Source organism: Ascaphus truei, chromosome 1 (genome assembly GCF_040206685.1).
Source record: "Ascaphus truei isolate aAscTru1 chromosome 1, aAscTru1.hap1, whole genome shotgun sequence".
NCBI lineage: Eukaryota > Metazoa > Chordata > Amphibia > Anura > Ascaphidae > Ascaphus > Ascaphus truei.
In genome coordinates this window covers 111,030,278-111,055,891 of record NC_134483.1, presented here as the reverse complement: position 1 = coordinate 111,055,891, position 25,614 = coordinate 111,030,278, and the positions used below count along the sequence as shown (strand labels likewise).

Sequence of the window (25,614 nt, the reverse complement as noted above, 5' to 3'; positions counted from 1 at the left end):
TGATTTAGTATTTAAAATCTAAATAACAAAAGCAAGCTAGGCTAGATTATTGTAGCAAAATCATGATAAAGTGGACTTGATGTCAGCATTTCGATCCACAAGGGCGTTACAATCTAAACAAAGACATCCTAATAGTTCTCTGTGATCCTTTGTTCTTTTCTGTTTTACTAAAATCATAGATGCTAAAATATCTCATATTAGGTACATTTTAGGGGCGTGGGATATTTGGAAAATAAATGGGTAATATCTCAAAACGAATCAGCAGTCGCTGAAAAGTGCTCGTTTCAGCAGTCACACAAGGAGACTCTTTGCCTTTGGTAATGGTTAATTGCTGAGTACCATTATTGCAATAAGAACCTGGCATTGCACTGTCCTTTGTGACAAAGAGGCGACCTTCCATCTACAGGGCCCCAGCACTGACATGTTCTCCACACTCACAGGACACGCCCAACATGTCATACGGATTGCGATTGGCTACCGGGCCCAAGCCTTTATGACGTAATTGGGAGGGGCACTGCGGGGCGGGGCTGAGGTATCATTACATGCACGAGATTAGGAGGTCCTTATAACGTCTATGGGTGGAGGAGGTCTTCTCCCGCGGCACTGTAGAAGGAGGCCAGGTGCTGGTGAGAAGATGCCGGGAAAGGAGATGGGATGGTTGTGTGGGAGACTGGTGAATAAATTTTCAACACAAGGTACATAATGTAACAGCTGAGGTTTTGGGTGGTACATAGTGTAACAGCTGAGGTTTTTTTGGGGGGGGCGGGGGGTCAACATGTTATCTGGTGTCACCTTATCTTCACACCCATGGGTCCCTGTTGCTTGTTTTCACTCCAGCTCAAGTGTTTCAGAGAGCAGCAAAGGATTTTATAGGGAAGATCATGGAGGAGTTTCCGTCCATAGTGGAATTAAATTCATCGCAGCAGGTATTTCATACTTTTATCAGTAAAGAGAAAGAAAGGTTAGAAGGATATCAGCTCGTTCTCTCTTCTGTAACAGGAGTGCTTTACAAGGAAGCCAGTTAATGTACTGTTCTACTGATTGGGCACAGTGGTAAGATTACATGAAGGCAGTTGGCTCATATCAGTGAATGTCTGCAAATGTATTCACATCACTTTAATTGTAACCTCTCCAGTGCCAAATAACTATTGTTGTTGTACAGTGTGCCCCGGATATCATTAATGATGGTTCTTCTTCCACCAGTTATTTCTTACCATTCTGGATGCATTATGCACACTTTGCTATGTTATTTCCATCACTAATAAATAGTTAATTCAGTTCCGTTTTCAAATGTATTTCTCTTTTGTTGTTTTATATGTCACAATTTTGTATTTTAAGAGAATACAAAATGTATTGTACTTGAACATTGATAATGATGATAATAATAATTTTATTTCATATAGTACATTTCTCCCAATGGGACTCCGTGCTTCACAATTGGTGTAGCGCACAGTACACTGCACATAGGATTGTTACAGACACAGTCGGCAGTGGATATTCACAGTTGAGTGCAAATAGCCGCACGGCTATTCGCACTCAGTAGGAAATAAAATGGAAAAATAATAAACATCCGAGCCAGGAATCGAACCCTGGTCCACTCTGTTAATGGGCTGTAGCATTACCAATTGAGCTATAAGACTTTATGATGCTTTGCTAGTGAATAAAGGTATAGAAGGTAGACACAGAGCACTCCCCTATTGACATTACAGTATTCATAGCCGCACGGCTATTCGCACTCAGTTGCAAATAAAATGGGGAAAAAATAAACATCCGAGCCAGGAATCGAACCCTGGCCAACTCTGTTAATAGGCTGTAGTATTACCAATTGAGCTATAAGACTTTATGATGCTTTGGTAGTGAATAAAGGAGTAGAAGGTAGACAGAACACTCCCTTATTTCCTACTCAGTGCGAATAGCCGTGCGGCTATTTGCACTCAACTGTGAATATCCACTGCCGACACCAGTCCCTGCCCAGATGAGCTTACAATCTATGTTTTTGGTTCCTGAGACACAGGGAGATAAAGTGACCTGCCCAAGGTCTGTTAATAAATGTGAACATACAGAAAACTTACCTAAATCATTTAGCATCTGAATGGTATAAAATGCATAATAGAGATATGGCCATCAATAACAAGTAAATATACAAACACAATACATATACATGTGATCCTTCTTCACTAGTAGAGACTAGCAGTAGAAACAGGTCAGATTGTGGTATCCCAATATATAGATAGATAGCCCCCTTTCGTTATGATTAAGGGAACTACGCGTGCTGCTGTGCCTGTTTGCTCACAGGAGGCCTACGCCTCCGCCGCTCATAGCCTGGGGTGAGCTCTTCCTCCTCTCGGTACAGCGCCTCCACCTATGAGGGATCCCAGCGTTGGCGGAATAACCCCTCAAAGGAACCAATACAGTAATGAATAATGCACACAGGTATATCACGGATCTTTAATGTACACACACAATAACATATACTAAACACATGCAACAATAGTTCTCCTGTACCAACAGTGTACACCCAATGTCCCACACTTGGTGAATCCCCCAAAGTACTGAGTGTGTGGTGGCACCAATAACCCTGGTGTCCTTCCCAATGTCAGTCCCACCCAAGTGTGAGGTAGCACTACCCCTGTGAATCGTTGGTGCACTTTATACCTGCCTGCGCACTCCTGTACCCAGTGCAGCTGGATGAAACAAATGGATCAATCAGGTCCCACGACGTGGGGCCTCCAACAATCCCTCTCTCCTTATGAGTCCCAATCCGCTGTGTGAGGCGAGCTCCAGCTGGAGTGTCTCACCGGGTCTCAGGCCGCAGGGCACTGCGTGGCCGTCTGGTCACCGGTGTATCAGCACTACTATAGAGCTAAACGGGAAGCGTCCCTATCTGGGGCCTTCCCTGCAACACTGCACAGTAGTGACTCAGGGCCTAGCTGGGGCCTAAGGGGGTAAGACTAGGCTTAGTCTAGGGAAGCACTGTTCCCTGAACACTACCTGCTCTGTTGCCTTCTCCCTCAGGACTGACTTGTGGTCCGTTTGCGCGCCACACTTAATCCCTTCCTCCTTGCATCTAGAGCCCTATTGGCTGTACTTCCCCACATGGTGCCAACTTCCCTAAGGATCACTTGTAGTCCCCTGGCCGCATATGCAGAGCTCCCTGTAATGGCTGCCGCAACATCTACCTATTGTGCATGCGCACCGCTTCTTCTACGCATGTGCGACATCCAAAATGGCAGCCCCCGCTTATACATATACTCGGCTACATATACATACATACATACATATACAGGTTATCCCCGTTATCCAACGTTTCAACTTACAACTAATGGCATATCCAACGCTTCACAATGCAACCCTGTGGGCCGTTTTTCGACGCAGGAATGCGTTATCCGACGCCTGAATGCGTTATCCAATGCTCAATGCCACTGATTAACATGGGACTCACTTTACAATGGTTTCACTATCCAACGCTACTTCCAGAATGGGTTCCATTGGATAACTGTCACTGTTGTGCTTGCCACAAACCAGGGTCGGACCGCGTGGCTGAGGTGGGGTTATATAAGCACCGACCTTAGACCGCGCAGGCTGATCCGGAATGCGAAATCCATAGTCAAACGAGCCAGGGTCGGGGCTGGAGAGAGCAGCGTAGTCAGTGGACGAGCCAGGGTCAGGATTGGAGACATCAGGGTAAACGTAGTCCAAGCAGGGAGTCGGCAACAGGAAATCAAGCAGGTCTTCCTGCTTCAGCGTAATTGCTGCAGGTCAGGAACGGGGTTTGCGCGAGTGGCGTCCACGGCCCATGGCGCCGGTCTCAGGAAGGAGAAGGCTGACCGGAGTGGGCACACCGCCAGGCAGCACTGGTTAACCAATGCTTCCGCGCAGGAGTCCAGAACGGGCCTCTGCGAGAAGAGAGAGCAGCAGACCTCAGAAGGCAGGCCTCTGCTATGGGAAAGGCAGCAGGCCTCTAGGAACGTGGGGCTGAAGGATATGCTGGGAAACCAACGCTTCAGCACAGGAACCAGGACAGGAACTAGGAACATGAACATAGAACCATGGAAACACGAACAAGGCAGCCAAACAGGTAGGTGTGGCAAACACAGAGAACATCCAAGAAGGATTATGCTCGGCAGAGAAGCATTGTGGGAATGCAGTATTTAAAGGCCAGCGGGCCAATCTCAGAAGGGGGAGTGTAAGAGCATTCATCCAATGAGAGAGCACAGGCTGGAGCTGCAGTAAATAGCTTGCACAGCTGCTGTAGATACCAGGAAGAGTGTTCCAGGACTGGCCAGGTCTGCAAGGCAAGGTAACCAGTAAACCCAGGTTCCTTACAATAACCGTATCAACGGGTCTTCTCAATCAACGTTGCTCCCTTCCTCCGTTAACACATGAGAACACTTATCTGCTCCAGGGATCACTAACCTCTTTGAGGCCACGCTATCTGGGAACTTATTTGCAGCAGGACTCTCAGTTTCCCCTACCAGGAATTCTTTAATTCGAATGTCTAGCGGACACGTGGTGAAAGAATATTAGGACTGGGACTCCAAATTGTAAATACTGCTGGCGGTGATATATTCACATATGGTGTTTTTAAATCTATCCTTGTGAGTGAACTTGTTTCCCTCCTCTCTCCCCCTCCATACTTTTTTATGCTATGGGACGAGCGCTTTCTTTTCTTCGGTAAATCCATCGGATGTGGTTCATCTTCCTGAAAACAGCCCTGACCACATCTACCAGACAAACGTGTCCTTACCCTCAAGAACTATCCATTGGACATTCATTGGGACTGTTTTTTCTTTCTTGTTTGTCTTTCCAATACCTATTTGGAACAATGTGTTAATGTATATATTTACACTTTGGTCAATATTGGTCACTTATATAATATTCACATCATTCAAGCATTATCACAAGGCTACGATATATTAGCCATTTATCACTATATTTCATATTTTTGTCGTTAATTAATATTTTATCTAGAATTGGCGCTATTATTTATTGTGTGTGTGTAGCCCCCTTTCCCTATGCCTAAGGGAACTATGCGTGCTGCTATACCTGTTTGCTCACAGGAGGCCTAAGGCTTGTTTTATAGTTGGCGTGTGTGCGAATGCTCGTGCACGTGACGCACACTTTTTGTGTGTACGGGTCCGTGCTGTGAGCGATAGGCCATGACGCACACGTGTGTGTGTGTGAGGAATCCACACCTCCGTTTACTGCTTACCTTGTCTTGCAGACCTGTGCAGTCCTGGAACACTCCCCCTGGTATCTACAGCAGCTGTGCAAGCTATGACTGCAGTCCCAGCTTGGGCTCAGTCATTAAAGCAATGCTGTCACACGCCCCTTCTGCTATTGGTTCACTGACCTTTAAATACTATATTCCCACAATGCTTCTCTGCCGAGCATAATCCTTCTTGGATGTTACCTGTGTTCTGCCACGAGCCCTGGCTTGTTCTCTCGTTACGGATCTCTCTGCTTTTGTTCTAGTTCATTGTACTCATTCCAGTTTCCTCCAGGCCTCTGCTGCTACGCTGAGTTCCTGGTTCTTAGAGACCTGCTTGTACTTTTGCGCTGTAACACAGGGTTACCAGTGCTGCCTGGCGGTGTGCCCATTCCGGTAAGTCTTCCCTCTCCTAGACCGGTGCCATGGGCCGTGGACGCCACTCGCGCAAACCTCGTTCCCGACCTGCAGCGATTGCGCTGAAGCAAAAGGACCAGCTTGATTTCCTGTTGCCGATTTCCTGGACTATCTCCTACCCCGACTCTGGCTCGTCCAACGACTATGCTGTTATCTCCAGTCCTGAACCCGGCCTGTTTGACTATGAACTGCGCACTCCGGACCAGTCCGCGCGGTCTAAGGTCGGCGTTTTCACAACCCAGCCTCAGCCCTGCGGTCCGGTCCTGGTTTGTGGCGAGCACAGCCGTGACAGTGTGTGTGTGTGTGTGTGTGTGTGTGTGTATATATATATAGATTGTTTGAAAGTTAATAATGTATTACAGAATATTTTAAAGATAAAAAAGACATGTGAGAATAATTTATTAACATGTGCAACTTTGATAAATATATATACATACACACATACAGTTGTGTGAAAAAGAAAGTCCACCCTTGTTGAATTCTATGGTTTTACATATCAGGACATAATAACAATCATCTGTTCCTTAGCATGTCTTAAAATTAGGTAAATACAACCTCAGATGAACAGCAACACATGACATATTACACCGTGTCATGATTTATTTAACAAAAATAAAGCCAAAATGGAGAAGGTTGTATTTACCTAATTTAAAGACCTGCTAAGGAACAGATAATTGTTACAGCCCAACTCCGTTATAGCGCGGTCCTCGGGGGCCACCCGATCCGACCACGCTATTACCGGGGTTGCGCTAATTTTTAAAAAATGGCCGCCGCTCGATCGGAGGAGGGAGGGAAGAGGTGGCCAGCAGCCCTACACGTCCCCCAGCAGTCACCGTAACTTCCCTTAGCAGCCTCACTTCCCCCCCGGGGTTGCCACCACTCCTGGTTTCACTACTCATGACATGCTGTCTACCGCCTATGCGGACAGTCTGGCATCCGCCACACAAGCACTCATCTGGTATTAAGGGAATCCCGAGCCCAGCGCTTCTCCATGCTCTGATGGCCACCTACGAGTGCAGCACTCAGCTGTAAGCATGGGAAATCCCGGTGCTTCTCCCTGCTCGCACTCAGCTGTAAGCAGGGGAAATCCCTTACCCTCTCTTACCCGGTGCTTCTCCCTGCTCACACCCAACTGTAAGCAGGGGAAATACCACCAGGACTGTGCTGCTGCAGAGTTACTAACCTACATTCTATCAGGGAATACCTACCCTCCCTATCCTGGCCGTCCACTGTTTATCCCATACTCTGCAACTGCATCAGCCTGACAATACTCATAACTGGATCTAAAAGGGTTTTTACTGTAACGGTGTTTCCCAGGCCTCTCTCATATTGACCCCTATGTGAGGAAACTGCCCAGTTACATGTTGTGTAATGTGGTGCACCTGCTGGCCTACAGGACTCCTGAGTCTCCCGCATGATGGTATTGGGGAATTCACCAGGACTGGCTCGTGAGGTAGTGCTGAGAACGTACTCACTTTTGGTACAGCGCCTCCATCTCTTCCAGGTCCCCACGACAGCAGGGAGGAGTCTCTGGAAGAGAACCCCTGGGTGCCACTTTTCCCTGATGGACTCCAGTAACAGGCGAGAAGGTTCTTTCATTCATAGCAATCTTTATTAACATCTTGCATGGCAGACTAACCATCTAACCATCATAGCCGCACATTTCCAGGTTGCCCACCTCAAGGAAGTCCCTGGACACCACTCCTAGTCAGGGCCCTAGAAGTTGTCCTTGCTCTTCCCTTACCCTCTAATAGAGTAAGGGGAATAGTCTGTCTACCTCTCCCCTAAGGGAGGGCCACAATCTTGCCAGAGCCCTGGCACTGTGTTGGTCAGTCAGTCACACTCTCTGCAACTCTCCTGCACTGACACTTGACAGACACTGCCTTGACACTCCAACTGAACTGAACCCCTAATTTCAGGAAGTGATGCGTAATATATAGCTCCAGTAGGCACCACCCCTGTGTCACTGTAATTGGACACAGAGCATGCTGTCCCTTCCTTTGCTACACATTACACCTCACAGGGGGTTGAGGGCAAACCTCATGATTACTCCTGGCAAACCTGCCCTCTTAACAGGGCTTACTGCACAGGAGGAGAGAGTCATGTAACCCCAAAATTACACAGGGCTACATTACATTCAGCCCTTGCTCACTTGAATCTATTAGACAATCTGGAATTTATATATGACTCCAAAAATCCCCCTCTTTATCTAGATGCTGGGACACTTAAGAGACCTAATATTCACATGTGCATTGTTGTAGTTAACTTACAGGGCAGTCTGAACAATACTTGTGCGTGCCCAATTTAATTTACAGGGCAATGTGAACAATATTGTATTGATTGCTGCTAATAACAGCACTAATATTTTTCCAATTTGAGTGATCTATACTACAGTAGACTATACCTCCATTGTTATACAATATGTCCCATGCGTTTTTAACAATTTTTGTGCCCCATTATTTTTATCTTGTTAGAAATAAAAAAATATTTGAACCATATCACTAATACACTATCATAGGGGTTACCTCAAGGTTTTTTTATTACACTGTTCACAACAGTATTTCAAGTGCATTTCTGAGTCTCAAGACTGATACCAATTCCGAATAAATGAGATCTGAGAGTGCATGTAATTGGGGTTTCTATACTTTCCCCATCTTTGGGGAAAGAGACCTCTTTTTATACTATTGCCACTACCCTAGTGCACCCAGACTAATATGTAAGACTAAGTGGGAGCGGGTGGTCTTTTTTGTTTATACCCTCCGTGTGGTGGCAACGTCTTCTGGCATCTTCCCCTGCAACCACTGCGTCAAATGATGCCGCGTTGCCATGACAACAGGAACGGCACGTGACTTAACAGAATCACGTGACACACATTGTAATGATAACAAGACGCTACTTTACGTCACAGTCATGCGGCACCATGTTGTCATGGCTACTTGACGCCGCGTTATGTTGTGACGTGCGCAGCCATATTGAAGTGAGTTGCGGGGGAGATGCCGGGACGACACCAGAGGTAAGTGCTCTATTTAAAAAATAAAAAATCTCCGGGTTGGCCTTCAGTCGAAGGTGGCAACCCTGCTTCCCCCAGTAGTCCACACGATCCCCCCCCCCCCACCTGCCACGCTCCGGTCAACCCCCCCTGCAAGCCCCACTCCATGCAACCCCCCCAGCCAGCCCCGCTCCAAGCAACCCAACCAGCTCTGCTCCGATAACCCCTCCCAATGCCAGCTCCGCTCCGATACCCCCCCACCCCTCCCGATGCCAGCTCCGATCTCAGCAGCCGACACCAAAGGTAGGGAGGGGGAGTGGGAGGGGGTGAGTGTGGTGCGAGTGTGGTGTGAGTGTGTGCAGTGTGTGCTGGTGCTGTGAGTGTGTGCAGTGTGTGCTGGTGCTGTGAGTGTGTGCAGTGTGTGCTGGTGCTGTGAGTGTGTGCAGTGTGTGCTGGTGCTGTGAGTGTGCAGTGTGTGCTGGTGCTGTGAGTGTGTGTAGTGTGCTGTGAGAGTGTGTGTAGTGTGCAATTTTTTTTTTTAATTCGGGGTCTATGCTCAAACCACGTTATATGCGGATCCGCGTTATAGTGGATCGCGCTATAACGGGGATGAGCTGTATTATGTCCTGATATGTAAAACCACGGAATTCAAAGAGGGTGTACTTTCTATTTCACATGACTGTATATCTATTTAAAATATGAAAGTTGGCACTCCAGGACTAAAATGAAGAAAGTTTATTGCAAAACTATAAATGTTTCAGCTCTGTACAGGAACCTTTGTCTTGTGAAAGGCTCCTGTAGAGAGCAGAAATGATAGTTTTGCAATAAACGTTATTTTTCTAAGTCCTGCAGTGCCTGCTTCCATCTTTTCTGTATTCCAGCCACCAGTGGTTTGCACTATATTTCTATATATAGAGATATAGATATATAAAATAAAAATATCACTTATGAGCACGTTCACATGTCTGACAAGTCTGCGACCCTGACGTTCCCCATTATCTCTTAGTATGCAGTGCTTCTCTTAGTATTCCAGTGCTTCCACTGCACCCGAGAAAGATCCCATTTGGTGGATCGAAATGTTGGATTTGTGTGAGTTATTACTGGATACAGTCTTTTAGACCTTACTACTAAGTGCTGTCTTTATTTTTATCATCACCACTGATAGTGAATACTTTACCATATATATATATATATATATATATATATATATATATGCAAATATAACTGTATGCTCATCTGCATGTCTTAGGCAGGTCTGCAACCCCGCCTTTCCCCATTATCACATATCATATATATATATATATCATATATATATATACAGTGGTTGATAAATCACCAAAAAATCTACTCGCCACACATAAAAATCTACTCGCCACCTAGTACCAAACGTGTGCTGCTTGGGCCAATATTTACTCGCCCGGGGGTTAAATCCACTCGCCCGGGGCGAGCAAACGTATAGGTTTGTCGAACATTGTATATATATATATAACTCCGCATACACACCTCAAATAAAGGGTATTTATAAGACCAAGGGGTAAACTCTGAATGTAAGAGTATGGTCAGTGCTCTGAGACAAAACTTAATGTGACAGGAAAATACAAAAAAGTCTCAAAAAGGAGCACTCCAAATATCCACTACTGAATGAACAAACTTTAATGTCAAATATAAAATGTATTATAATGTATAAAACCAAAGACACAAAAGGGGGGGAGGGGGGCAGGGACCCAGAATATACACTACATGTGTCTAATACCAGAGCTGGCAGGATATATATGCTGCATAACCAACCTGCAAATAGGTGGACACAATGAACAATATTGTGCTAACCTCAGGAAAAAGTATGTTTTCCTGGGTGTGCAAGACCGGCCGGTCATAGATATGTGCAAAAAGACCAGAGAGATGAAAACATCTAAATACTAGTGTCTAACCACATGGAAGTCATACATGCCATATACAGATGTAAAATACTAGCATGACAAGCATACATCAAAAAGAGAATAGCCAGCTAAATAAAGAGGAAACAAAGGTCTCAGTGTGAAATAAATCAAGGAGATGAAGAAGCCCTTCTGGCAAAACACGTATAGAGTGGGAGCTTATGGCGGTGACCCAGACACTTCATTCTTTGCTTTATTGATGTGCTGACCTGAGGATCTCCTACAATCTGCCATACAGCGGATAAGTATACAAGGAGATTTTGTATAATATCTCCTGCTTGCCAATGATTTTTTTTATGAGGATGAACATTATTTTTCCTTTATTATCAAATATGGACTTATGCGCTAACTTTGGACTCATCTGATACATTGTATCTTAATAACTCAGGGATCTCCTTGATTTATTTCACACTGAGACCTTTGTTTTAAAATTTGTTCATTCAGTAGTGGATATTTGGAGTGCTCCTTTTTGAGACTTTTTTTTGTCTTTTTCTGTTATATATATATACGTAACGACGCGATGATGTGGCTTGCCATGAGAATTCAGAATTGACATACCGCGGGTGTTTTTGAAGATCATCAACTGTGAGTTTAAGTGGAATCAGCTTTGTTTTGGCACAAAATAACTTTTAATCAGTTTAGCTATAAAAAAAAGTCTGCGTTCACTTGTAATGCCACTACTCGCAGTAGAAGACCTCCGTCGAAACGCGTAGGAGTGGGAGCTTGTTCGGGGGACTCTTTTCCTATCCTCTGGTATTGGGGATTATCTACAGGATTACTAATTCAAATTGGTGATGTATTGGACTCTGTGACGTTTATGGACTATTTTCTGTGTACAGGATTTGCAGCCTTTTGGTGGAGCAAACATATCTTATGAGGACATTACGAGCAGATTTTGCTATTGCTATTTTTTCATAATCTTAGTTCTATCATTTAAAGCATCACTGCTGCCTTTCCTGTACTGTATGTTTGATTGAACTGCATGTTTTCCTTTATATGCTGGTTATTTGGCATTTCAGTTCTAGCTACTTATTATGCACGTGCTAACTTTATATATGTAGCTTGGTTTCTTTTGCCACCAATTCATGCTATTAATTTTATCATTAGACCCTAATGTGTGGCCTTTGATTCGGTGTTCTGAGTTCCATGTATCTCAGACACTATTTATAGTCCTTCTGTCTACATTTTCCACCTTCCCTCGAGGTTTAGGTTCCAGTCCTCCTCAATTTTTTATTTCTTTCTCCCCTGTTTTTATAGTTCCAAATAAACTTTGTTAATTTTTTGGTTCACCTGTGTGCTCCTCTCAGGGATTCTTTTTTGTTGTTGTCATATGATTCCTCTTCCCTGGAGCACCGCTGGCATTCTCTGTTATTAATGACTGTAGCCAGTATTTAGGTACCTTAACTTTAGGGCGTGCATGCGGTATTATGTGTGTCTGTGAGATATATATATATCTATATAACACACACACACACACACCTCAACTTGTTTTTACAAGAGCTGCCAATCTAAAAGATAAGTTGGACCCTAGCACTATAAGAACTAAGCGTGAAAAAACAGTTATAGGGCAACAGACAACATGGTTGGAGGGAAATCATTTGGGATTTTTCACATGTACAGGTTGCACATTATGTAAATTTGGCATCAATAAAAGTAAGGATTTCACCTCAAAACAGACGGGTGAGATTTTTACAATGTCCAGCTTAATAAACTGCAGCACTGATTTTGTGGTGTACCTTTTAGAATGTCCGTGCGGTCTACAGTATGTGGGCCGCACCACAAGAAAACTAAAAAACAGGATTTTAGAACATGTGAGGAATATAAAGAAGGGCTTGGAGTCACACAATGTATCATTACATTTTAAAAATCATGGTTCAGACCCGGGGGTCTTAAATTTATTGGAATAGAATTTGTTCCAAGACATTGGCGTGGTGGAAATAGAGTCCAAACTATTTCCCAGAAAGAAAGCCTCTGGATTTACACGTTAAGAACTTTGAAACCTCTGGGTCTGAACGTTGAATTTGACATCAATGCATTCCTCAAGTGATGGCTCAATGTTTTATCTTTCATTTCCCCTTAAGTCCATTTCCTACTATAGCGCCTTTTTTTTTTTTTTTTTTTTTAGCTTTGGTAGCTTTTTATTTAGCTATTTTTATTAGCCTATTTATTAGATTTTTTTTATAGCCTAATTTTATATATTTATACATTTAATTTTTAGATATTCATCTTTTTTGATGTAGTCCTTTATATACAATTGTCCAGGTCCAATATCATTGCTGTCATTGAATCATCAGTGAAGAGTATTGAGTAGCTTTATTATGAGTTGTCTGTTTTTTAACCCTTGTTGTTTTTTACTAATCCATGCTGTTTGTGTTTCAGCAGTCTCTGCACATCCTTTTTTTTAATTTTGGAATGATTATTATTTGTAGGCAGGGTTGCCACCTTCGACTGACGGTCAACCCGGAGATTTTTTTTTTAAATAACACTGTGTTGCCATGACAACGGGATGCTATGTAATGTCACGCGGCGTCAAGTCGCCATGACAACGTGGCACCGCATGACGTCGTGACATCATGTGGCGTCTCATTGTCAGGGCAACGAGCATCACGTGATGCTGTTACGTCACGTGACGTTCCCGTTGGCATGGCAGAGGGGGAGAAGAGAGAGAGAGAGGGGGGGAGGAGAAGAGAGAGTGAAAGAGGGGGGAGGAGAAGAGAGAGAGAGAGAGAGGGGGGAGGAGAAGAGAGAGAGAGAGGGGGAGAAGAGAGAGAGAGAGAGGGAGAAGAGAGAGAGAGAGAGGGGGAGGAGAAGAGAGAGAGGGGGAGAAGAGAGAGAGAGAGAGAGGGGGAGGAGAAGAGAGAGGGGGAGGAGAAGAGAGAGGGGGGGGAGAAGGGAGAGGGGGGAGAAGGGAGAGGGGGGGAGAAGGGAGAGGGGGGGGAAGGGAGAGGGGGGGGGGAGAAGGGAGAGGGGGGGGAGAAGGGAGAGGGGGGGGAGAAGGGAGAGAGGAGATAAGATACATGGGGGTGGTGTGTGTTCTCTAGCAGGGTTTCTAAGAATGTTACTGTGTTGCTTATGTGCCAATCGATCTTGTCTAATAAAAACTACAACTCCCATGATCCCCTACCTGTGAGCATGTGCAGTAGAGCATAGGGCTGTGACCCGGATGTAGTAGGCAGTGAAGTGCACACAGATAGTCCCGTGAGAAAGGCAGAGGATCTGTGAGTGATGTAGCAATGCGAACTCACTTACTGTGCTGCCCTGTCTGCAACAACCCGCCCACCCGGAGATTTCAGGGACAAACCCGGAGCCCGGAGAAGGGGGTGCCAAACCCGGAGTCTCCGGGTGAAACCCGGAGAGGTGGCAACCCCGTTTGTAGGATGAGACAGGGTTTTTAGCACTTGTTTAATAATACCATATTTTATATCAATTGTATAAACTTCTCTGTTACTGCATACAGTCCATGATAAAATCCTTTTTTATTTTATAGTATATTGTGTTTTTGTAAGCTGATTGTTTAATTGTATTTTAAATATTAAAGATTTGTATGTCCTTTAAAAACATATATTAGCTTACTGCATAACTTGTTTTAGTGCATACTAAATAGGCATTCAAATACTTCCTCCCAAACCTGACCCTACTACCTCCTTCCACATTACTGTTGGAACTACGATCATTCACCCAGTAGCCCAAGCTCGCTGCCTAGGGGTCACACTCGACTCCTCTCTCACATTTGCCCCTCACATTCAAAACATTTCTAAAACCTGTCGCTTTTTCCTCCGCAATATCACAAAGATACGCCCTTTCCTCTGTTGCAAGACTGCTAAAACTCTGACTCAGGCCCTCATTCTCTCCTGTCTTGATTACTGTAAGCTCCTGCTGTCCGGCCTTCCTGCCTCTCACCTGTTTCCCCTACAATCTAAGTGAGAGGAAAGAAAGAATCCCTATATTGTGGCACCTAGAGAGTGCACCCAAACTAAAACTTAATATTTATTGATTAATCTTAAAATGATAACTGTTTGGAATAACCATAGATGCAGGACAAATTGTTATTAAAATTAATAAAAAACCGGAGAGGTGGGGTAGTACATAGGGGGATTATATATAAACCCTATTGTCAGTCTATTAACCCTTGAAAGGTTTGTAAGTGTTTAGAGAAGTATCACACAGGTAAGTAAGGTGAGGATAGTATTATATCCCTGATCCCTTGTGGGAGCAACCATAAGCGAGAGAATGAATGAAAGGAGAGACTGAATATAGCTATACAGATATACACATATGTTCAGGGAAGCTATAGGAATAGCCCCAAGTCTATCTAAGTAGCTGATCTCTAACTCAATGATTCAGACACAAACTCTTTATTAAACATTGACTGACACTAAAGTCTGGGTGCTGTTGCTGCCCACGAATACAGTCTACGAAGCACCCAGACGGTACACAGGCCCTCACCACTCCGACAGATTGTGACCTTTAGTTAACATCTTAACATCTTAACTCTGTTTATACTCCGTTTATCACAAGCTGCTGCACACAGGCAAGTACTTTGATACAGTACATTTTCACAAAGAAAATTGCTCCAAAACTTCCTTGATACTTAACCCCATAGATCCCATTTGACAAAACCAATAAGTGTGCAGAAATGATTTCAGCTAAGGGTGATATTGGGCTCCTTATCACAGATTTGATGAACATTGTAATTTTGTTTAATGTAATTGACATCATGGTATTAATCTTTACCATTCCTTACAATCCCAAAATAAATTAGATTGTTGTAGCTGTGTTGGTTGAGTTGCTACTTTGCAAAAAGTGAGTACTTTAGTAGCAGGTGGTATCTCTTGATTTGGACTAAGGCTAAGGCCCCGCTCCCTCCGTCAGCGCTCCCCCACTGCAGACAGGCGGGGCGCTGACATACACAGACCGCGATATGCGGTCTGTAGGGAGCCGGAGCGGGAGGTGGGCGGGAGTGGGAGGCTTGAGTGGGAGGGGGGGCGTGGCTTGAGCGGAGGGACCCGCTACTCTCCCCCCCCCCCTCCCTCCCTGGGCTCGGGCTGGAGCTGCTGATCACAAGCAACACACACACACTCATACACACACGCAGGCACTCTCTCACACACACACACACACACACACACACAGACAGAGGCAGGCACTCACGCACTCAGGCACACACATACACAAACTCAGGCACACACATACACGCACTCACGCTGCTTTCCCTCCACACTCCTCCCTGCTCCCCAAAGCCTCTCCTCCCGAAGCCTCCCCTCCTCATTGGCTCACAGCTCACACCACGTGACAATTCTCTTGTATCCCGTAGCGGCTGACGCGTCACAGCGTGTAGTGAGCTGTGCAGCCAGGGGGGACCGGGACCGGCTCGGGAGGATTCCCAGGCTGGTGGGGAAAGCCCGTGCAGCCGCCCGCGCCGCCGGGCGCAGCGGGTCCCAGGCCTAAGGCTTTGGTCCCGCAGCACGCGTGGCCGCTACTCACCATCTGATGGTATCCTCCCGAGAAAGTCCCAGTTCCTCCTCCCTGCACGGCTCACTACACGCTGTGACGCGTCAGCCGCCAGGGGATGCAAGAGAATTGTAATCCCAAGCGGCGACGCGTCACGTGGTGTGGCTGTGAGCCAATGAGGAGATGGCTTCGGGGAGCGGGGAAAAGCAGCTGCAGCACCAAGGGAGCCCCCCTGCTCCCTCCCACAGACTCTCTCCTCAGGGAGTGGGGAGGCGGGGGAGGGAACCCCCTGACAGTGTGATGGCCCCACCCCCGACATCATGGCCATGCCCACCCGACCCGTTTTGGCCACGCCCCCCACTCCAGCACCCTACAGACCACAGATAGCGGTCAAATGCCTCTCCATGCGCCGCCTGTCTGCAGTGCGGGCGCGTGGTCTGAGACAGTGGGGCCTTAGCCTAAGAATATACTTTTTAGACAAGCTTTCTAAAAAATAAAAACAGTTGGTGTGAAAGGTTGCACCCATAGGAAACAAGTCAGGAAGTCAGACAGGGACAAGTAGACAGGTATTCGTTGGTAAACCAGGATAGGTTTATTCCACTGACAGTTTATGCTTTAGATCCAGATCACACATAGAAAAAAGATAAACGGCTAACAGCTAGACCTGGTTTAGATTACATTGCAGGGTTACTTTAAGATCACCATGTGGATTTCCATGTGTCAGCTCTTCAAGGAGGCAGGAGCAGCAGATTCTGGCGCAACTACAGTTTTGCAGTGAGGTACAACCTTCTCCAACTCACTCTGATTTGCCAGCTGATCCCTCCTTAAATAGCATCAGACACCTGGTTCATTAGGACCAAACCAAGTTAAGCCAAACACGGGGGAAACATTTCCAAAACATACACAAATAGAAAACATAATAAACTTGGTATCACATATACAATTTGCTACAGCAAAAACAAAAGTAAATATCAATTGCACGGTTATTACTCTTGTACAATAAGAAGTTTACTGAAATTGAACGTAGACCTGTGTAATTTTGGGGTTACATGCCTCTCCTCCTGTGCAATAATCCCTGTTAAAAGGGCAGGTTTGCCAGGAGTAAACATGAGGTTTGCCCTCATCCCCTGTGATGTGTATTGTGTAGTGAAGGAAGTGACATCATGCTCTGTGTCCAATTACAGTGACACAGGGGTGGTGCCTACTGGAGCTATATAGTATGCAACACTTCCTGAGTTTAGTGTGTGTGAGTCTCTCATCCTACCTGAATGAGACTGTCTGACCCAATACACTGCCAGGGCTCTGGCAAGGATTGTGGCCCTCCCCTAGGGGAGAGGTGGGCAGACTATTCCCCTTACTCTATTAGAGAGTAAGGGAAGAGCAAGGACAGCTTCTAGGGCCCTGACTAGGAGTGGTGTCCAGGGACTTCCTTGAGGTGGGCAACCTTTCTGATGAGCGGCTAGAGACCGGCCGCAATGATGCGCAGTCTGCCACTAATGATGTTAATAAAGAATGTCCAATATGAAAGAACCTTCTTGCCTGAGAGTGGAGTCATTCAGGGAGAAGCTGCACCCAGAGGTTCTCTTTCAGAGACTCCTCCCTGCTGTCGTGGGGACCTGGAAGAGATGGAGGCGCTGTACCAGAAGTGAGTAGTTCTCAGCATTACCTCATGCAGGAGTTCTGTAAGCCAGCAGGTGCACCACACTACATTGCATGTAACATGGGGCAGTTTCCTCCCGTAAGGGGCCAGTGTGAGATTGGGGGGGGGGGGAGAGAGAAACACTGTTACATTTTTGGAGGCGCTGCTGAGAGCATCAGGACAGGCTTTAACTAGGCGATCTGATGTAGGAACATGTATGCTACCAGGAAAGTGCTGCGGAGAGGAGGGAGCCTAGGGGTAGTCAGGGGTAGAATGTCTGCTCGCAAAGCATACCCTAGATGCCCCTGTATGGTGTGAAGTAGATCTGGAGACAGGGCTATTGCTGTTCTAGTCACCTTGAGGCAGCTAGTCGTAGGATGCCTAAGGGGGTAGCCTGGTTAACGTGGGTCAGGAACTCCTGAGAGGGTCTGCGCTAGGTGTAGCCAACAGTAGGTGATGCCCTAAGTACTGCATGGAGAAGCCCAGAGTACTTGTAGCCAGTAACCAGACTACTAACCACAGAGCACGTATACTGGACTGATATCGTGTGCAGCATACACAAGAAAGAGTTTAGCCTAGCCTGAGGTAGTGCAACACAACTGAGTAAGACACACTTGCGATACATGTAGATGTGCACTGGCATACTTTATTGCATCAAACTGGCGACTGCCCAGCATAGGAGCACCATGTGCGATTGCAGAGAAAAAGTAAAGATGGCGACTATAAGTGATGAGGTCCTGCGCGCTGCGGAGACGCCTATACTGAGTAGGCTGTGGAGTGGTGCGAAAGCTGTGGCCGCGCCTTTATTGTTCTGCCTGAATTCCCGGGGTGCAAACCAGGAGGATAGCTGTGAGGACATTGCAATTATGTGTGAGACGGCGTATGGAGTATCTGATTGTGAGGTGGCGATTACTACTCAAGTCACAACTGCTGTTAGTAGGGATTGCAGAGCGATCCAAAATGGTGGCTCCCGCTTCCCTGGGAGACTGCGTGGGTTGTGTACAGAAAATGATTTTGCAGGAACCTGGCCGGGAGTGGCGCGAAAAAGAGAACCCCACCCTGATCGGGGAAGTGGCGCGAAAGCCGTGGCCGCGCCCTCCTGGGATGTGACAGGCTCAGAGCCGATTCTGGGTCATGACGTGAAGCTGTGGGACCCTCCTCTAATCTCCACCAGAGGGAGGGGTCCCTGCATCTGCCAATGGAAGTCTGAACTGACTGAGGGAGGAGCCGGATGTGTGCTTCCTGTCCCTCAGTAACGAAGAGCTGGTGAGCAAGAGAGACTGTTGTGCCGTGTGTCTCCTTTACCCAGTGCAATTACTAACTGTGCCATGGCGGACTTTAACATACACCCCTACCAACTTCCAGGAGGCTTCCTGGTAGTGAAGACAGGTGATCGAGAGATTCTTCGGTGTCTATGTATGCAGTGTAGACTACCGGTCGGAGAAGCCAGTACGACGGCGAGATGCCCTCAATGCGGCATCCACTACTTGTGGGCCGTGGAGCCGTTCGTGCCTGGGCACGCGGAGGCGGGAGGAGATACAGCCATGCTGACGGCTGGGGCCTTGCCAAAAATCAAGAAAGAGGAGGTCGATCCCGGAGAGTGGGGATCGCTACTAATGATGGTGCCCAAGAAGGATGGCGCTGAGGTCTGCAACCGCAGCGAGAACCTGGAACCTTGCGGTCGGTCCCCTGCGGAGGTACCTTTACCATCATCGGCATCCGCCTCGTCGGACGATGAGAACGGAAGCCGTGCATCGGTGGTGATGCGCCTACCGGCGGGCCACTACAGCGGTGCTGAAAAGAAGGAAATGCTACTTACCAGTGATCTCGAGCTGTTGAGTATAGAAATTCCCCGACAGCATGCGCTGGTGCGGCCGGAGCAGCGAAAGAGTCCCACGGCCGTGGCGACTCCCAGCGTGTTGGAGGAAGAGGATCCCATCGCAAGCCAGCGAAGTGGTGAGATACCCTCTTACCTCCCACAGGATCCGATGGAGGCGGCCGAAGAGAAAGGCCCGACCAAGGCCCAGATGGAGCTGAGGGGCGACGTCGAATATCCGGCGCTGGACGTCGAGATGGAGGAGGACGTTCAGGTGGGGGACCCGACCCAAGATGGCGTGCCCTCACGAGAGAATGATGACGTCACTTCCGGTAGCCACAGCGGAGCCGACCAGAAGCATCCGTCATCGCAGCTGATCAGTACCAGTCTGTCCCAGGAAAAATGGACAGGTATCGGCAAGCAGTGAAGAATCGAGGCAACAAGAAGAGTGGTGAGCCTGCTCTGCCCAAAGTCACAACGGGTCGTGGCATAGCCAAGTTGTTAATTACGCTGCCGCAACGTAAGAACACTTCCCCATTCCCTTTGCCCAAGGCCACTGCCCCTGCCCCTGTCACGTCTCCCTCGGGGTCCCGATCGAGCCAAGGGTGGTCTGGCGAGTCACGGGACACGTCGGAGGAACGGCCTGGGTCGGCCATGGACTGGGGGGACTGTTTTACGTCTGATGAGGGGTCGGGGAGGGAAGTAGTACCTGCTGTGACACCCCCGAAAATGAATCCCACAAATTATACCCATATTGTAAGGGGAAGGCCAAAACGTTATGGGACTGCCACCCGTTCAAATACTACATCTGGTGGAGAGACTGAGGAGTCTGAGACTGCGTTAGCAGTAAAGAAGCAGTCCTCGAAGCATAGCACCAAGTGGTGGGCTCCGTTGTATGAGGGGTATTCTGAGTGGTTGGACCGCACCAGATTCATCTTAATGAGATGTAGTTGATCACTGGTGGGATGTGGGTGAATACTCGGCTGAGGAAAGCCACGAGGAGTTAGTGAAGAGGTGGGATGAAATCCAGAAGGGATTAGTCATCCCAGGGGTCCTCTATACTGTATGATCTCATTGCCCCTGAAGAACCACTGTCATGGGTACTGCCAGGCAAAGCAGGGAATAAGAGGCTGGTGAGGATAAGCAGGGCTGAGAGGGCCATAGTAGCGAGATATAAGCAATCTCATGGGTTGGAGTATCCTTATGTTCCCAAGCCCCTAATGCAGGAGATAGAGGACAATCGTGGTACCTGGCTAAGGGAAGCAGTGGAGGACTACCACAAGTCAAAGTCTAGTTACTCTGAACACCGAACAGAGGCTAGGATATGTTATCTGATGATGGTTTGGAGTGTCGGGCGCAACATGTATATGCATAAGATGGAGTATAGACCAGAAAATGAGCCGCCTAGATCATACAGTATTACAATTGTTGATCACAACGGGCGAGAGGTAAAGAAGCCTGACCCCAGACATTACTATTGAAGTTTGAATTCTCCTAGGGAGTAATCTTAGTAGTACACTGTCTGTGGTAATATGAGGTTCTGAATACAGAAATGCAGTTATGGTGATTAGGCATTATGTTGAATTATGTATGGTGTGTGCCAATGTATTTTTGTATTGATGATACTGTTGTTCCCTGTATGTTTTGCAGTAGCCTGTTTGAAGGAAGGTCCCGCAAATTTAGGACCAAGTGGGGACCATTGGATCCACCAGAGGGAGATTGTAATCCTGTGTAATTTTGGGGTTATATGCCTCTCTCCTCCTGTGCAATATTCCCTGTTTAAAGGGCAGGTTTGCCAGGAGGTTTTCCCTCATCCCCTGTGATGTGTATTGTGTAGGGAAGGAAGTGACATCATGCTCTGTGTCCAATTACAGTGACACAGGGGTGGTGCCTACTGGAGCTATATAGTATGCAATACTTCCTGAATTTAGTGTGTGTGAGTGTCTCATCCCACCTGAATGAGACTGTCTGACCCAACACACTGCCAGGGCTCTGGCAAGGATTGTGGCCCTCCCCTAGGGGAGAGGTGGGCAGACTATTCTCCTTACTCTATTAGGGAGTTAGGGAAGAGCAAGGACAGCTTCTAGGGCCCTGACTAGGTGTGGTGTTCAGGGACTTCCTTGAGGTGGACAACCCTTATGATGAGCGGCTAGAGACTGGCCGCAATGATGGGCAGTCTGCCACTAATGATGTTAATAAAGAATGTCCAACATGAAAGAACCTTCTTGCCTGAGAGTGGAGTCATTCAGGGAGAAGCTGCACCCAGAGGTTCTCTTTCAGAGACTTCTCCCAGCTGTCGTGGGGACCTGGAAGAGATGGAGGTGCTGTACCAGAAGTGAGTATTTCTCAGCATTACCTCATGAGCCAGTCCTGATGTATTTCCCCATATCACCGCGGAAGACTCAGGAGTTCTGTAAGCCACCAGGTGCACCACAGTACATTACATGTAACATAGGGCAGTTTCCTCCCGTAAGGTGCCAATGTGAGATTGGGGGGCGGGGGGAGGGAGAACATCGCTACATGAATATCACTTAATTTAAACCCATACAATGGTATAATCCATCATGTAAGGTATTGCAGGAAGGCAATGCCCTTTTCTTTTCACAGTCTGCACAAGCAGCATCACAAACCCACACCACCTTAATATAGTTCAGGTAATGATTTGTCTATATTACACCTGGCCATTAAGAATTAACCCCCTTTATTCCTGCTAGAACTGCCTGCATGTGTACACTACATTAAAACTGTGCAGCAAATAAACCATTCCTGCATTCATTTGACTGCCTTCAGGACGCCACATGAAAGGTTGGTAAAGTTTAGGGTATAAGAGAGAAAAGATAGCTGGGCCCAGCAAAAACAAAACAGTAAAGACGGAAACATGGTGCACTGCTTGCAAGAAAACAAATATGCATTTACTTTACTTTAAATGTACAAGCAGCCCTGTCACAATCGGGTAAAGAGTATAGAGTATCTTCATACTTTCAGTGCTGGAGGGTCCTCTCACCCTCGTGGCCACAGACCTGACACCAGCTCTCCTCAGAACTCACATGATCTCTTCTTGCTTCTGCTGGGAAGAGAAGGGTCTGTTTATTTCGCAGTCAGGAGCGCCAATCGCGAAGCCCTCCTAGTAAACTTGCAAAACCCCATCACGTAGACGTAGAGCCTTTATCATAAGGGCCCCCAAACAGTGCCACCTTTCATGATGTACTCTGTATGTCTATAGGGCACTAATGGAGTTAGAGTGTGTTTCTGCATTTGTATCCCATCTGGACAATAGGTTTGGAAGAATTATTTCTTGGCAGTTTGTGCCCCCTTCATTTTTCCCTTGATCCATTTTAAGGCAAATCGATTTAGTTTGAATGTTAGTCTCCCTAGTTTGAATGTAAAAAAAAAAAAACAGTGGTAAGTATGTTCTATTTGTTGTCCTATGTATCAGGGTAAAAAGGTGAAAAAAATGTATCAAGGGAAAAAATGCCATTCATTTCAATGGGATTCTTTTCTGTAATACGTCTCATACATTCCCTCCCCCCACAGGATTGCACCACTAAATTTCCTTTGTCTTCCTTTCATGGCACATTACCAGCACTTTGTTTGTGTCAAACATGAATGCATACAGGCATATTACATTTGCATTATGATGAGGAAATTACTGGGGACCACTGCACAGAATGGGAGTGGCATTCATTGGAACAGAACTAGAAATTAGAGATTAAAGTCTGATTTCATCCAATTGTTGTGAGTACTGCACTTTTGCAAATGTTTGAATCACTTGTTCTCATCATATAACAATGTTTTTGCTTAAGCCCTCAGAGACACTTTTGAAAAAAGCCTCTAAAACTATTGTTGCCAAAGCAATAAATTCACCTCATGGAGAAGACGTCGTGAAAGGATTAACCACTATATGTAGGACTACAACCTCCGCGGCCAAAGTCCTGCACCCAAAATTGGTGGGTAGGTTTTCTGAACTAAACAGCATATCTGGTCGTCTCTGGAGTAACCAAAGTAACCAAGGTCGATCTTTGTTCACCATCCAGGTAAGCAAACATAATGATCGCAGAAACGTTTAAAGATGTGTATTGCCATAATATATGTTTAAAGGATTTTCTTGTTCATTATATAAATCAAATGTGTCAATTTGTTATTTTCATTGACCGGGTGTATCATTGACCAGTTTCGGATTTTCTTTTATACATTTTTCTTTTAATGGGATGTTGAGTGGAATAGGATTACTATCTGGTTTTAGATGAAAGAAGCCATTACACAGCTGTCTTTTCACATTCATTTATAACACTTGGAAGTCCTAGCTGGGTCAAGCTGTCCTACTCCATCCTCCTCACAAAAAAACAATTCTCAGTAAGAAGACTTTTTAAATCTTCCATGCTATTATAAAGCCAACACTGTGAAACTGTGACTTTAATCTGGGTCAGTGTAAAGGAGTACAAAATACTATTGTGAAGCAAATCCCTTGAGACACACAAGGTTATATTGCTGCATAGAGTTTGCCTTATGCGCACCTACGTTCAGCCATCTAACATATTTCCTACCACCTTAGCGGTATCATAATATACTTTACAATGATTAACGGTCTACATTTGTGTCGCTCCAATGGCGAACGCCTGAAAGGGTTCCCCAAGAGCTGCTCCCCTCTGCATAGAACCAGCATGCTAAGGGTTAATGTCTGCATTTGCTTACTGCTATGTGTTTCGTCAACCCTGCCCACTAGAATGCTAATGACCCAGGAGGACAAAGGACTTTGAAACCACAGCTGCATTCAATCTGAACCCCTTCAGGCTACATCTATGTCGCCCCAAAGGCGGACAGCTTTTGGCGCAGCCGATGGGCAGCCAAAGGGTGTAAGCTGTTTGCTGCCATTCGCTGATATTTGGTAATGTTAAAGCTGCTCTATTTAAATTTGAAACTCCCTTTTTTTCCACTGTAACCAATTTTCTAACTCTAATTGTCCATGAAATGTCTTTGAATTGATTGTATAACCTCTGTTCATTTAATGTAGCCATGTATTGTTATCCTAACTCTGTGCCCAGGACATACTTGAAAATGAGAGGTAATTCTCATTGTATTACTGCCTGGTAAAACATTTTTATAAATAAATGTATTTAATTATTTTGTAAATTTAGGCACTAATATCACAATATATACTTGCTTCTGGTGTTCTTTCGTTACTGTCTTATAAATAAGTGCTTTCCCTCCCTCACTTATCCATATGAGAATAACTATTAGCCAGTGGCAGCAGCAATTCCAGAGTCCCAGTAACCGGTGCTGCACTATAAAGTCAAACCCAGTAACAGTCAATAACTCAGCATTTCACAATGAGTTATTGATAAGGATGCAAAATGAAAAGCAAAGGCGACTCATATAAACCAATATGAAACCCATAATATGGACTGCACCTTTAAAATCGCTTGCTTTTTTTCTGTAGGTCAGAAAAAGATCTGTCACAGATGTGATTTGTTTCCCTGCAAAAGCGGTTTCCACTAGTATCCTTTATGGCTTGTATGCAGTGCTCATTTACTTGGTAAGTAAGCAAATACAATATTGTTTGGTAATGGTTTGTAGATCGCATGTAAAAGGTTCCTCAAAGCACACCTACACAATGCAAACAATTATCGTAAACAAAAATACCCAAACCTTTTTTAATTAAATGGGGTTTCCAACAGGTGCCTCATGTCTGTGCAGACCGCCAAACGCCTGCAGTTCCAAAGTAGAGATGATCCAGAGCACGCTGATCTTGCAAAAAGGAATTGCTTTATTCAGCTAGACAGTGACAGACGTTTCGGTCCTGACTGACCTGACTTGGTTAAGTCTAGCTCAATACAGTAATTCCTTTTTGAAAGTTCAGCGTGCTCTGGGTCATCTCTACTTTGTAGATCACACGTCACATTAAATTTTTTCCTAACAAAGAGAATGGGTTTGAACGAAGAGCTTGTAATATAATTTCTTAACTCACTGCCTGCTTATTGTTTTGTTTTTGTTTTTTAACATGGAGCTTTTTCTGTAGCCACCACATATTATTTATTGTTGAGTAAAACCTTCCAAAAGATATTTTAAATATAAATAACAGTTTAAAATTGATGTGGTGCATGATCTTTTTGGAAATGTTTGAGGGGTTCACTGAGACTTTTGGCTCGCCAAATTCAACTT

General features: G+C 45.8%; 1 protein-coding gene across 1 annotated transcript in view; it reads left to right on the top strand.

Moving 5' to 3' along the window:
• Positions 1 to 546: 546 nt before the first annotated feature.
• The window catches only part of SPATA9 (spermatogenesis associated 9), a 26,052-nt gene continuing 984 nt past the window's right edge, over positions 547 to 25,614 (top strand). Inside the window, exons 1-4 of the mRNA XM_075593311.1 lie at positions 547 to 695; positions 838 to 926; positions 23,259 to 23,489; positions 24,893 to 24,988. Coding sequence (XP_075449426.1) covers positions 575 to 695; positions 838 to 926; positions 23,259 to 23,489; positions 24,893 to 24,988 — 537 coding nt within the window. The 5' untranslated portion in view covers positions 547 to 574. The remainder of the gene's footprint in view (positions 696 to 837; positions 927 to 23,258; positions 23,490 to 24,892; positions 24,989 to 25,614) is intronic.